This window comes from Sapajus apella, unplaced genomic scaffold (genome assembly GCF_009761245.1).
Source record: "Sapajus apella isolate SASKATOON/1434 unplaced genomic scaffold, GSC_monkey_1.0 scaffold99, whole genome shotgun sequence".
NCBI classification, from domain to species: domain Eukaryota; kingdom Metazoa; phylum Chordata; class Mammalia; order Primates; family Cebidae; genus Sapajus; species Sapajus apella.
In genome coordinates this window covers 2,055,895-2,067,877 of record NW_022437039.1, presented here as the reverse complement: position 1 = coordinate 2,067,877, position 11,983 = coordinate 2,055,895, and the positions used below count along the sequence as shown (strand labels likewise).

Below are 11,983 nucleotides of genomic sequence, written 5' to 3'. Positions count from 1 at the left end.
AAGAAAAGAATCTCAAGCTCTCCATATTTCAACCTCTGGGAAAAAACCTTCTCTAACTGCCAAGGGAAATACCACTCAGGATACACTCCTTCAGACTGGAGAATTTGCCCAGAAAACACAAGCAGTTTCGTCTTTTGCTTTGCAGTTTGCTTTGCAGTTTGCTTTGTCACCCAGGAGGAAGTGCAGTGGTGCGATCATGGGTCACTCCAGCCTCGACCTCCAAGCAATCTTCCTGCTTCAGCCTCCTGAGCTGCTGAGACTATAGGCGTGCACCACCATGCCTGGCTCATTTTTAAATTTTTTTGTAGAGACAGGGTCTCACTATGTGGCCCAGGCTGGTCTTGAACTCCTGCACTGAAGCAGTCTGCCGGCCTAAGCCTCCCAAAGTGCTGGGATTATAGGTGTGAGCCACCACACCCGGCCCATACAAGCAGTTTCTAAAAAAGACTGCACACCCAACTCAGAGAGAAAGAGTTCTTGACTATTCTGGGTGCAATCATGAAAAACAGTGATAGGCGACCTCAGGAAAAAAACTGGAGTCTTTGGATGAGAAGCATTAAGTAATCAGAATGACCACTGACATTAATTAAGCACTTTCTGCATTCTGGGAGCTGTGCTGAAGGCTCAACAGCCACTCTCATTTCATCTCACTACAACCTATTGAGGTAGGCACTGCTCTCCTCACTTTACAGATGAGGAAACTGAGGCACAGAGAGGTTAAGTCACCTGCTTAAGGTTACACAGCTAGTGAAAGGAAGGCGGGGGTTTGAGTCCTGGTCTACATTCAAGACCCAGGCACCCAGACACCAATGGTCACGATGCTTGTGGGTTGCTTCTGTCCTGGTCGCAATGCATTAAGGAATTAATGACGTAAGCAGCCCAAGCCAAGGCACCTTCAGCCTTTGGCTCAGGGGAAATGCAAAAGCTTGGCAATCCCTTCCTTGGATTATGTTTAATTCCAGGCCTCCCGAAGGCAAGAAGAATGACCTTGATAATGCTTCAGCGTGGGTCCCAGAGACCTCCACATGGAAGGAGTGCCGGCCGTAGCGACGCCACCATGGAACCTGCTGGTTCTGTGGTCCAGCTTCTCTTGTCCACTAGGGGACTGACCCTCCCAATCCTGCTGCTGCTTCTGGAGGGAATGCCAATCACAGGACCCTAGCTCCTTGCCAGTGTAGGCCACAGGAATGAACATGTGACTCAAGCTGGGCCAATCAGAGCCTTCCATGAGATTGGAGATGAAAAAGCATCTCTTAGAGATTGTGAACCCCGAAGTTACAGGCCCTGGGCTGCTGGCAGCCACCTTTGCCACCAGATGGAAGAAATAATGAGGTCAGCATGCAAAGAGATGCAGAGTTGAGAGGCCTGGGTGCAGGTGAAAGGCCTGAGGACGTTAAGCTTCCAGATTCAGCCATACCTGAAGCAGCCTCAGTCTGCCCATCGCTGCCTGAAACTCAGCAGAAACCCAGGGCTCTCCCACCCTCTCCAATCAGGGATCGTCAGGGTTAGGCCACACTGGCCAAGTGCAGGGGACATGGATTTTCAGTGCAGGGTGTGCTGTTCCCCCAAAGAACAGTGCCTGTAACTCACTTAACTGCTCACCAAGGGCATCTTGATATTGCATAACAGAACGTTGTTATGCAATCAAATGCCAAGGTGAACACCTGCATTTCTGCCTCCCCAGCATCCTTTCCCACTTCTTCCTAGGAGGGATCCCAATCTTCCTTGAGGCACCCATTAGCCCTTTTCAAAGCAGGTGGTTGGTTCCAGAGATGTGCATGTGATCCAGACTAGTCAATCCCTGCACCTCACTGCAACCCCTGGGTCACAGTGATTGGTCCAGATGGGGTACATGACCCTGCTGGCCAATCAGCATTCTCCAATGTCCCTGGCAACTGTGATATGTTCAGGAATTGACCTGGGAACCACCCCCCTTCCAGGCTAAGACTCAACTCTGGGATGTGGGTAGGAGCCTTTGGGAAGAAGAGGCTCCCTTACACAGGCGAGTTGCTGGCGGGGGAAGGGCACCTAACAGTGATGGTCCTCTGCATAGTGAAAGCAGAGCAAGAGGTGGAGAGCGGGGAGCTGGACCTGGCTGACATCGCTAAGCCGGGATCCAGGGAGACACGAAGGTGTGGCATGGAAGATGCCTTGGTCTTGGCCTTGGTCTTCCTTCCGCAAAGCCGGAAGGAGATGGTTCTGTCCTTGCAACCTCAAGAGCCCTGACACCACACACAGGCCTGGGCTGGATCCTTGCCATCCACTCCACACACCCCAGCTTGGGTAGCATCTAGGCCTGGGGCTTCAGTCCACATGGTCCCAGGCCCTGTGGTGAGCTGGCTTCTCATTCTGGACATTTCTGGACACTGGAGGCCAGCAGGCGGCCCTGAAACACTCAGCCCCGCTATCTGGAGACCAGGGAGCTGCTATGAGACTGGCCAGAGGAGGACGACGAAGTGGTGGTGCTGAGCTGGGAGAAGCCACTGGTGCAGGATTCCAGGCTGGACATGGAGCCCCTGGGGAGGAAGGGCGTGGCACACGTTACCCTCTTACGGTGGCAAAGCCCTTAGGCTGACACACAGCAGTGGAAAAGCTGTTGATGCTGCAATGAGGCCCCCCAGCGCCCCGAGCCAAGTGCAAAGGGACAAGCAAGTGACACCATAAAGAGAAAAGCGCTACCCAATTCCCCACAACCCCATCTCCCCAGACGGAGCCCAACCTGCCACAGACCCATCAGGGGCTCTCCTGACATAAGGCCCCAGCATGGCCCGAGGCTGCCACAGCCCAGGGACTCCCCGGCCCTGTGTCCAGTCTCACTCCCTCCTTGCTCTTTTCATTCAAACTCCACGGGCCTCCTCCCAGCTCTTACGGTGGACTTCGTGTGTGCTGAGTCTGAAGCAGAAGCCCCTTCTCTTCTCCCCGAGTGGTCTGGTTAACTCCTACTCCAAACTGCAGGGCAGCATCATCCACAAGTACTTTATTTTCTTGTATAGAGATGGGGGTCTCACTATGCTGCCCAGGCTGGTCTCAAACTCCTGGGCTCAAGCAATCCTCATGCCTCGGCCTCCCAAAGCACTTGGATTCCAGGTGTGAGGCACCATGCCCAAATCTCATCTGGAATTGTTGGCCAGGCTGGTCTCGAACTCCTGACCTCAGGTGATCCTCCCACCTCAGCCTCCCAAAGTGCTAGGATTACAGGTGTGAGCCTGGCCCTGGGTAGTTCTTTATAGCAGTGTGAAAACAGATTAACACAGTGACCTTGGTCTTGGCATCCATTGCTGCCCATAGTTACACTTGGATGTGAGCATTTGTCTCTACTCCATGATGGCACACCCCATCTGTGTGGTCCCTCCAGGATCCAAGCCACTTCCTGCCCCCTGAGGGTTACCAGGAAATAGCCTTTGAACTGATTTTCTCATGAGGCTACAGGAGGACAGGGCAGTAAGGTTCTCTCATGCTGACTACCCTAGACAGGTTGGTGTGCAGCGTCCCGTCCAGCCCAGCCCTCTGGCCTCCACATGCCTGGCCTCAGAATCAGCCTTCCCAGAGGCAGCCCTCCAATGCCTGTGTCTATTCCTCTGTGTCCCTCTGGGCCTCAACCTATCACCTCACGCTGAGAACTGATGGCCAAAACATGTGGCTTCAGAAAGAGTGAAATCGACAGCCACCTGACAAGCTATGGGGCCCCTCCTTGGTTAAAGACTCCGGTCCAGTGTTCCTCACCCTGGGCTACCCATGTTCCTGGAATCCTTGGAGCTCCACCTGGAATTTGGGGTCTAGACTCAGCACCTTCCTGGAGCCTCAGTTTTACCCCCACAGTAAAGCATTAAAAATACAGGCTGGCACAGTGGCTCACACCTGTAATCTCATCACTTTGGGAGTCACAGGCGGGTGGATCACGAAGTCAGAAGTTCGAGACCAGCCTGATCAATATGGTAAAACCCCATCCCTACTAAAAATACAAAATTAGCTGGGCGTGGTGGTGCATGCCTGTAATCCTAGCTAGTCAAGAGGCTGAGGCAGGAGAATCACTTGAACCTGGGAGGCGGAGGTTGCAGTGAGCCGAGATTGCACCATCGCGCTCCATCGTGGGCAACAGAGTGAGACTCCGTCTCAAAATAAATAAATTAATTAAATAAAAAGAATTTAAAGTATTATTTTTAGATGAAAACTAACGCAGATGCATCACAAAGCAGGGTGTGAATTCATGTTCTCTTTTATAAAATGCAAAACCTTGAAGAAATTGCCTTCTCCACCTCCAGACCTTCTCCTTGGTTTCTGCTGTGGCAGGCATACTGCATGCCCAGGGGACAGGCAGCTTCCCCCAACTATCTCATCCTCATGATACACCCACAGGGCCGGGCTCAGTGGTTCCCATTTAAGGAATGACCCACCTGAGGCTCAGAGAAGTAAAGTGATTTGCCTGAGGTCACACAGCAACCAGGAAGTGCTGGAGGTCTTAACCACTGGACTTCCCTGCCTCTCTGAAAGCAAGCAACTTTGGGAGGGTTGTCTAAAAGGCACTCTTTTAGAATATTCTAGAATATTCCCATGGAATTATAGGAGTGAGGGGAGGCCCACATAAGAGGGTTTCAGACTCCCCTTCTCCTCCCCTCCAACTACTCCAGGGTTTCATACTCCCCTTCTCCTCCCCTCCAACTACTCCAGGGTTTCATTTGAAGGAAAGGCCCTGCTTCAGAAGTGGAGTTTGAGATGCAGAGCTGGGCCATCCTCATACCCAGTCGGGGGCTGGGTTACCTAAGAACTCCATCCATGCCCATGCTGGGCCTCCGCCCCGGGAAAAGCTGACCCAGCTGGGAGACAAGCGCCCAGGCATCTGCTCTATAAACAGCCCCAGCGCCCATCCTGCCCAGGCCCCCTCTCCCCAGCCCTCCTACCTGAAGTCCTCAGAGGCGAGCACCTCACAGTAGTAGAGAAGTTTGCACTTGGGGCCTGGGCTGTGCAGAGCGGTCAGGACGTCATCCATTCCTGGGAGGCTGCAGGCCACGCTGCCAGCGGGGCTGTGCATTTGCCACTGCAGCAGGTAGACTCCGGGCCACCGGGTCACATGGGAGCCCTGAAACACAGCAGCCCTGCCCTGAGGCCCTGGGTCTTCCTGAGGACAAGTCGAGGGGGCTGAGCCTTCTCTGGCTTCTCATCACTAGGCTTGGAAAATGGGGCTCTTCTCTCTCTGTCCCTTTCGATAGTCCCCCAGCAAATCCTGTCAGGACCTCTGGAAGCCATCATTGCTATTACCCCTGTATCCTGGGGCCAGAGCCTCCCTCTTAATCTGGGGAGGAGCTGAAGCCTGGGTGTGGGGGTGCAATTGTAGGATAACAGAGGCTCTTAAACACCTGGATTTGGCGGGGCTTTTGCCCTGCTGAGCAGGATTTGCAAACCAAGGGGATTAGGAGAGGGATTGGGGCCAGGAGCTCACAGGTGCTTACAGAGACTTTGCAGAGGGGTCAGGGTGAGTGGGAAAGGAAAGTGTTTGTTTTTTACAAGAAGAGCAACTTTGTGTGGCCAGATGCAGTGGCTCTCGCCTATAATCCCAGCACTCTGGGAGGCCGAGACAGGCGGATCACCTGAGGTTGGGAGTTCGAGACCAGCCTGACCAACATGGAGAAACCCCGTCTCTACTAAAAATACAAAAAATTAGCCAGATGTGGTGGCGCATGCCTGTTAGTCCAGCTACTCAGGAGGCTGAGGCAGGAGAATCTCTTAAACCAGGTGGCAGAGGTTGCGGTGAGCCAAGGTTGTGCCATTGCACTCCAGCCTGGGCAACAAGAGCAAAACTCCATCTCAAAAAAAAAAAAAAAAAAAGAAGAGCAACTTTGGGTTGGCCTGGGTTGAGATGTTCATTGGGATCCAGGGGTGGCTGTGAGGGGCATGTGCAGGACGGCCCTCCACCCTCTCCCCCAGGAGACTTCGGTGAGATCGCCAGCGTCTGCCAGTGCTCCTGGAGCCGGTGCTTCATGTGTGCATGTGTAATTTGGGGTGTCAGAGTGATGATCCACTTGCAATGCTGGCCTCCTGGAGAATGTGGGGGCCAACGGGGGCAGCTCATATTCTGGCTACACATCCAAGTTCCGTTCCAGGACTACAGTTCCTTTGTTTGTTTGGTTTTTTTTGAGATGCAGTTTCACTCTTGTTGCCCGGGCTGGAGCGCAGTGATGCAATCTCAGCTCACTGCAACCACCACTTCCCGGGTTCAAGCAATTCTCCTGCCTCAGTCTCCCAATAGCTGGGATTACAGGTGCATGCCACCACACCTGGAGATAAAGATATATATAACTTTTTTCAGTAGAGATGGGGGGTCTCACCATGTTGGCCAGGCTGGTCTCAAACTCCTGACCTCAGGTGATCCACGCGCCTTGGCATCCTAAACTGCTGGGATTCCAGCCGTTAGCCACCACGCCCAGCCCAAGACCTACAGTTTCTTTTGCATCAGTTCTGAAACTGCAGCGTGCATCAGAAATCTGATTACTGACCTCAGGACCTTAGCACCTCCCCTTCCATCCACACTAACTTCTGACCCCTCCCCAGTACTCATGCTGCCCTCATGTCCACCTACCCTCTACCTGCAGCTTCCATTTTGTTCTTTCTGTTCCTTCCACCTGGAACATCAGCCCCTCTCACCCTCTCCCAGACCTAGCCACAACTCAAGGTCTTCTTCCATATTGAAGCCCCTTCAACGCATGCAGGTGACCTGGACTTCGAATTCCAACACACTCATCCTGCCCCCGTGTGTGAGTTAATGCAGTGGGTTGAACAGTGTACCCCCAAAATTCATGTCCAACCAAAACCTCAGAACATGACCTTATTTGAAAATAGGGTCTTTGTGGTTAAGGATTTAGGGTGAGGCCAGCCAAAGTGGCTCACGCCTCTAACCCCAGCACTTTGGGAGGCTGAAGCGGGAGGATAGCTTGAGCTCAGGCGTTCAAGACTAGCCTGGGCAACATAGCAAGACCCCGTCTCTACAAAAAATACAAAACTTAGCTGGGCGGCCGGGCGCGGTGGCTCAAGCCTGTAATCCCAGCACTTTGGGAGGCCGAGGCGGGTGGATCACGAGGTCAAGAGATCGAGACCATCCTGGTCAACATGGTGAAACCCCGTCTCTACTAAAAATACAAAAAATTAGCCGGGCATGGTGGAGCATGCCTCTAGTCCCAGCTGCTCAGGAGGCTGAGGCAGGAGAATTGCCTGAACCCAGGAGGCGGAGGTTGCGGTGAGCCGAGATCGCGCCATTGCACTCCAGCCTGGGTAACAGGAGCGAAACTCCGTCTCAAAAAAAAAAAAAAAAAAACTTAGCTGGGCATGGTGGCGGGCACCTGTAGTTCCAGCTACTCAGGAGGCTGAGATGGCAGGAGAGCTTGAGGCCGGGAGGTAGAGGCAGTAGTGAGCTGTGATCGCACCACTGCACTTCCAGCCCCGCAACTGTGTCTTGATCATGGATAGAATGAGACCCTGTCTCTTAAAAAAAAAAAAAAATCAGGATTTAGGGGGGGTCCTAAATGCAGTGGCTGATGTTGTTACAGGAGAGAGATTTGTGACTCAGAAGAGAGACAGACAGAGGAGAAAGCCCTACAAGGACAGAGGCAGAGACTGGGATGATGCATCCACCCACCAGTAAGACCCAGCATTGCCAGAAGCCACCCAGGGCTAGGACAGAGGCACAGAATGAACCCCTCCCTAGAGCCATCAGAGGGAGCATGGGCCTGCCCACACCTTGGTCTTGGACTTGTGACCTCCTGAACTGTGAAACAATACATTTCTGCTGTTTTAGGCCATCCAGTTTGTGATAACTCATTACTGCAGCCCCAGGAAACAAATACACTCAGATCCTGTTAGGATTCCCATATCTCAGATGGGGAAACTAAGGCTCCAGACCCTGTGCTCCTCCCTAAGACACCTGCCGCCTCTCAGCAGAGCGCCTCATGCTTTCTTGATGCTGCATCAGCTGCCTGCCATTGGGCGGGTGAGCACTTCATTACATGACACACTGTGTGTCTTTCCTCCACCCTGTCCTGCAGGGTCCCCAAGGCTGGGGTCCAGCAGCCCATCTGTCCTCTGCTGCATGCTCAGGAGCCTGGCACACAGCAGACACTCAGTGCTGCCTGATGAGTGAATGAGGGATCCAGAGAATGCAAACCTGGATGCTCTCCCCTTCCCGGCAGACGAGGGGAGCCTCCACACGGCTGTAATCCCTGCCCAGGACCCAGCCTTTGTCAATCAGCTGCCCGCTGGCCCTGGTCCCTGGGTCCCGGGCACCCAGCCTGGGCACCTGCTTGGTGTGATACAGGCTGAACACCACGTCCCCTCGCAGGATGTCAAAGTCCCAGGTGATGACCGACTCCCCTTCCAGAATCTCCACGGCCACCTGCGTGGAGATAGGCAAGGTCTGAGAGTCACAGCCGAGATGGAAGAGCTGGGGTTGGGAAGACGGTGGCAGGGGGGCTGCGGGTGACCCCTGAGGTCTCCTTTCCCAGGCCACATGCTTGTTCCCTACAGGAATGCCCTCTTCTTAGTTTTCTCCTGAGACCTGGCCCGAAACAGCTCTCTGGCATAAGAATCCTCATCTCGGATGGGCTCGGTTGCTCACGCCTGTAATCCCAGCACTTTGGGAGGCTGAGGCAGGTGGACCACTTGAGGTCAGGAGTTCAAGACCAGCCTGACCAACATGGCAAAACCCCATCTCTGCTAAAAATACAAAAATTAGCCAGGCGTGGTGGCACACACCTGTAATTCCAGCTACTCAGGAGGTTGAGACACGAGAATCGCTTGAACCCGGAGGCAGAGGTTGCAGTGAGCCGAGATAGCGCCACTGCACTCCAGCCTGGGTGACAGAGCAAGACTATACCGCTAGAAAAAAAGAAGCGGAGTGTTGAATAGTGGTGAAACCCCATCTCTACTAAAAATACAAAAAAAAAAAAAAAATTAGCCGGATGTGGTGGCCAGCACCTGTAATCCTAGCTACTCAGGAAGCTAAAGCAGGAGAATTGCTTGAACCTGGGAGGCGGAAGTTGCAGTGAGCCAAGATCATGCCACTGTACTGTAGCCTGGGCAACACAGTGAGACTCAGTCTCAGGGGGGAAAAAAAAAAAAAGCATCCTTAATCCTCATCTCAGGCTGTATTTTGGGGTCACCTGACCTAAGATGACAGACACCACAGCCCAAAAGACCCTCCCCTGACCAGGTCCCCCTGGCACCTCGTGAGGGGCACCTCGGAGCACACTGGCTGAATGGTAGGTCTCACTCCACTGCCGCAGCTGGTCTGCATGCTCCTGCTCCTCTTCCGTCATGTAGAGGGACTTGGGGACCAGCCCTCCTTCGGGGACGTTACACTGCAGGTGAGAGATAAAGGGTGACCTGTCAGGGCCAGTGGAGGCCTGGCTGGCCTGACCCACAGGAGGGTGCTGTGTGACCCCAAAGCCATTCATAACAGCAACCCCTTACAGACTGGGCTGTGGGCTTCCCCGACCCAATTAAATCCCCAGGTCCACCAATGCAATATAGACTATTCTCCCCATTTCACAGAAGAAGGAATGGAGGCTCAGAGAAGTCAGGCCACTGACCCACGATCACACAGCAGAAAGTGAGTGAGCCTGGGCACAAACCCACGTCTTCCCACCCCCAAAAATAGGGGTGGAACTGTCGCTGCACTATGCTAATTGACAGATTTCCCCAAACCAAAGGCACCCTGGACAGCCAGGCCTTGGCAGAGCCCCCTGCAACCACCAAGCAATGATTCCCCCCACCATGTTTCACTTGCAGAAACACTGAAATCAACAAGCAAGTCCACCGTTCCGTGTCCTTCCATAAGTCACTCTCAGATCTGCAGGCCTGTTTGCTAAAAATAAGTCGTGTGTGCCACATGTCACAAACGGAGAGAGCAGACAAGCCTGGAAAAATTCCTAGAAAAAGACTTTTTTAATCCAGAAATGATGCAAGCTCACTGTTTGGTACTTCCTTCTCTTAGACACGAAGAGGGCCCAGGCCGCTGGTGGCCATATGAGGAGGCAGGGTTGTGACTGAGGATCACCCCAGCCTGTCATTTCACCCCCAGGGGAGGCAGGAAAAGGGCTCTGGACACTGCCTCCCTTGAAGCGGTGGCCTGATCATCTCAGGCTGTGTGGCTGTGGGTTCGAGACCAGTTCTAGCTCCAGGGTTCGGAGCTGCAGAGACATTTGAGTCACATCCCCCGCAGTGAGTAAGTGGGTAAATTCACTGCTGTGGCCGCACGCAGGGGCTCACGTCTGTGATCCCAGCACTTTGGGAGGCCAAGAGGGGCAGATCATCTGAGGTCAGGAGTTCGAGACCAGCCTGACCAACATGGAGAAACCCCATCTCTACTAAAAATACAACATTAGCTGGGCGTGGCAGCTCACGCCTGTAATCCCAGCTCCTCGGGAGGCTGAGACAGGAAAATTGCTTGAAACCAGGAGGCAGAGGTTGCAGTAAGCTGAGATCGTATCACTGCACTCCAGCCTGGGCAAAAAGAGTGAAACTCCAGCTAAAAAAAAAAAAAGAAACTCACTGCTGTTTAGCAATATCTTTGATGGGAATACAGAATGGGTAAGCCTTTGACTGCCTTGTCTTTAGGTTTCCAGAAACTTCTATCTCACTCACTATGTTTGAAGGACCTAAGGTAAGCCCAACCTCAGAAAGGCATCACCTCTCTTTGAAGCAGCTTCTAAAGCAAGCCCAGTGGCTGCTGGGAGCCAGCAAGGCCCTCCCCAAGCAGAGCATACGTGCAGCACCCAACCCTCCTCCACCTCCCAGCGCCACTCCGGAATCCCAGCCTCCCTGCCAGGCGGGCCCCCTCCTTCAACCCAGGTCTGGCTGCAGACATGGACGCCTCACCACACTCTCTCCCCCAAGGAAGTCAGGGATCACTTCTCTATCCAGATAGTCCACAAGGCCCCCAGGTCCCTGGTAGTTGCTGCCACTGTAGATGAGAAACTTGTGCCTGGTGTTCTCGTTGATGAAGGGGCTGATCTGAAATGCGGACATAAAGGCGAGATGGTAATGTATTTTTTAATTAAGACATAATTCATATAACATAGAATTAATCATTGTAAAGTGCACAATTCAGTGGCTTTCGGTGCACTCACCAGCACTTCTATCTAGACACGTTCACCTCCCCAAAAGGGAACCCCATTCCCACCCCACAGTCACTTCAAATCTCCCCTCTCCCAACCCGTGGCAACCACCCATCTGCACTCTGTGTCTATGGATTTGCCTTTTCTGCACATTTCTTTTCGTTTTAGTTTTTGAGACAGAGTCTCGTTCTGTCGCCCAGGCTGGAGTGCAATGGTGCAATCTTGGCTCGCTGCAACCTCCATCTCCCGGGTTCAAGTGATTCTCCTGCCTCAGCCTCTCAAGTTGCTGGGATTACAGCACCCACCACCACGCCTGGCTAATTTTATATTTTATTTTAATTTTGTACTTTTGTATTTTCACCATGTTGGCCAGGCTGGTCTTGAACTCCTGACCCCAGGTGATCTGCCCGCCTCGACCTCCCAAAGTGCTGGGATTACAAGTGTGAACCACTGTGTCCGGCCCTATTCCGCACGTTTCATATAAAGGAGATCACATGGTACATGGGCTTCTGTGTCTCGTCTCTTTCACTAAGCGTCATGTTTTCAAGCCCTCTCCGTGTTGGAGAATGGATCAGTGCTTCCTTCCTTTTTATGGGTGAATGCTATTCCATTATGTGGTTGGAACAGTATGCCACAGTTTGTTTATTCCAAATGGAATCCATTTTAACACTGAGCTCTAAATCACATGTTGGTAAGGAAGGAAGGAGGAGGGAGAGAAGGAAGGAAGGCATCCTTGGCATGGCAGGAGACAGGCCAGTTCAACAGGGAATGTCATAAGCAAGAGATGGATGAGGAACCTGCAATCCCCTCGTGCAGGGCCCTCCGCTGTCCCCAGCCCCACTGCCCTCTGTGCTGTGCTGGGTCCCCAGGAGGAGCCCAGC

The 11,983-nt window shown here is 53.0% G+C and overlaps 1 protein-coding gene across 1 annotated transcript in view; it reads right to left on the bottom strand.

The window, feature by feature from the left end:
* Positions 1-349: 349 nt before the first annotated feature.
* SEC14L5 (SEC14 like lipid binding 5) overlaps positions 350-11,983 on the bottom strand; it is a 54,928-nt gene continuing 43,294 nt past the window's right edge. The window contains exons 12-16 of the mRNA XM_032258056.1: positions 10,864-10,998; positions 9,210-9,344; positions 8,153-8,380; positions 4,899-5,077; positions 350-2,516 (exon numbers count right to left, since the gene is read on the bottom strand). Of these exons, the coding sequence (XP_032113947.1) occupies positions 2,405-2,516; positions 4,899-5,077; positions 8,153-8,380; positions 9,210-9,344; positions 10,864-10,998 (789 nt within the window). The 3' untranslated portion in view covers positions 350-2,404. The remainder of the gene's footprint in view (positions 2,517-4,898; positions 5,078-8,152; positions 8,381-9,209; positions 9,345-10,863; positions 10,999-11,983) is intronic.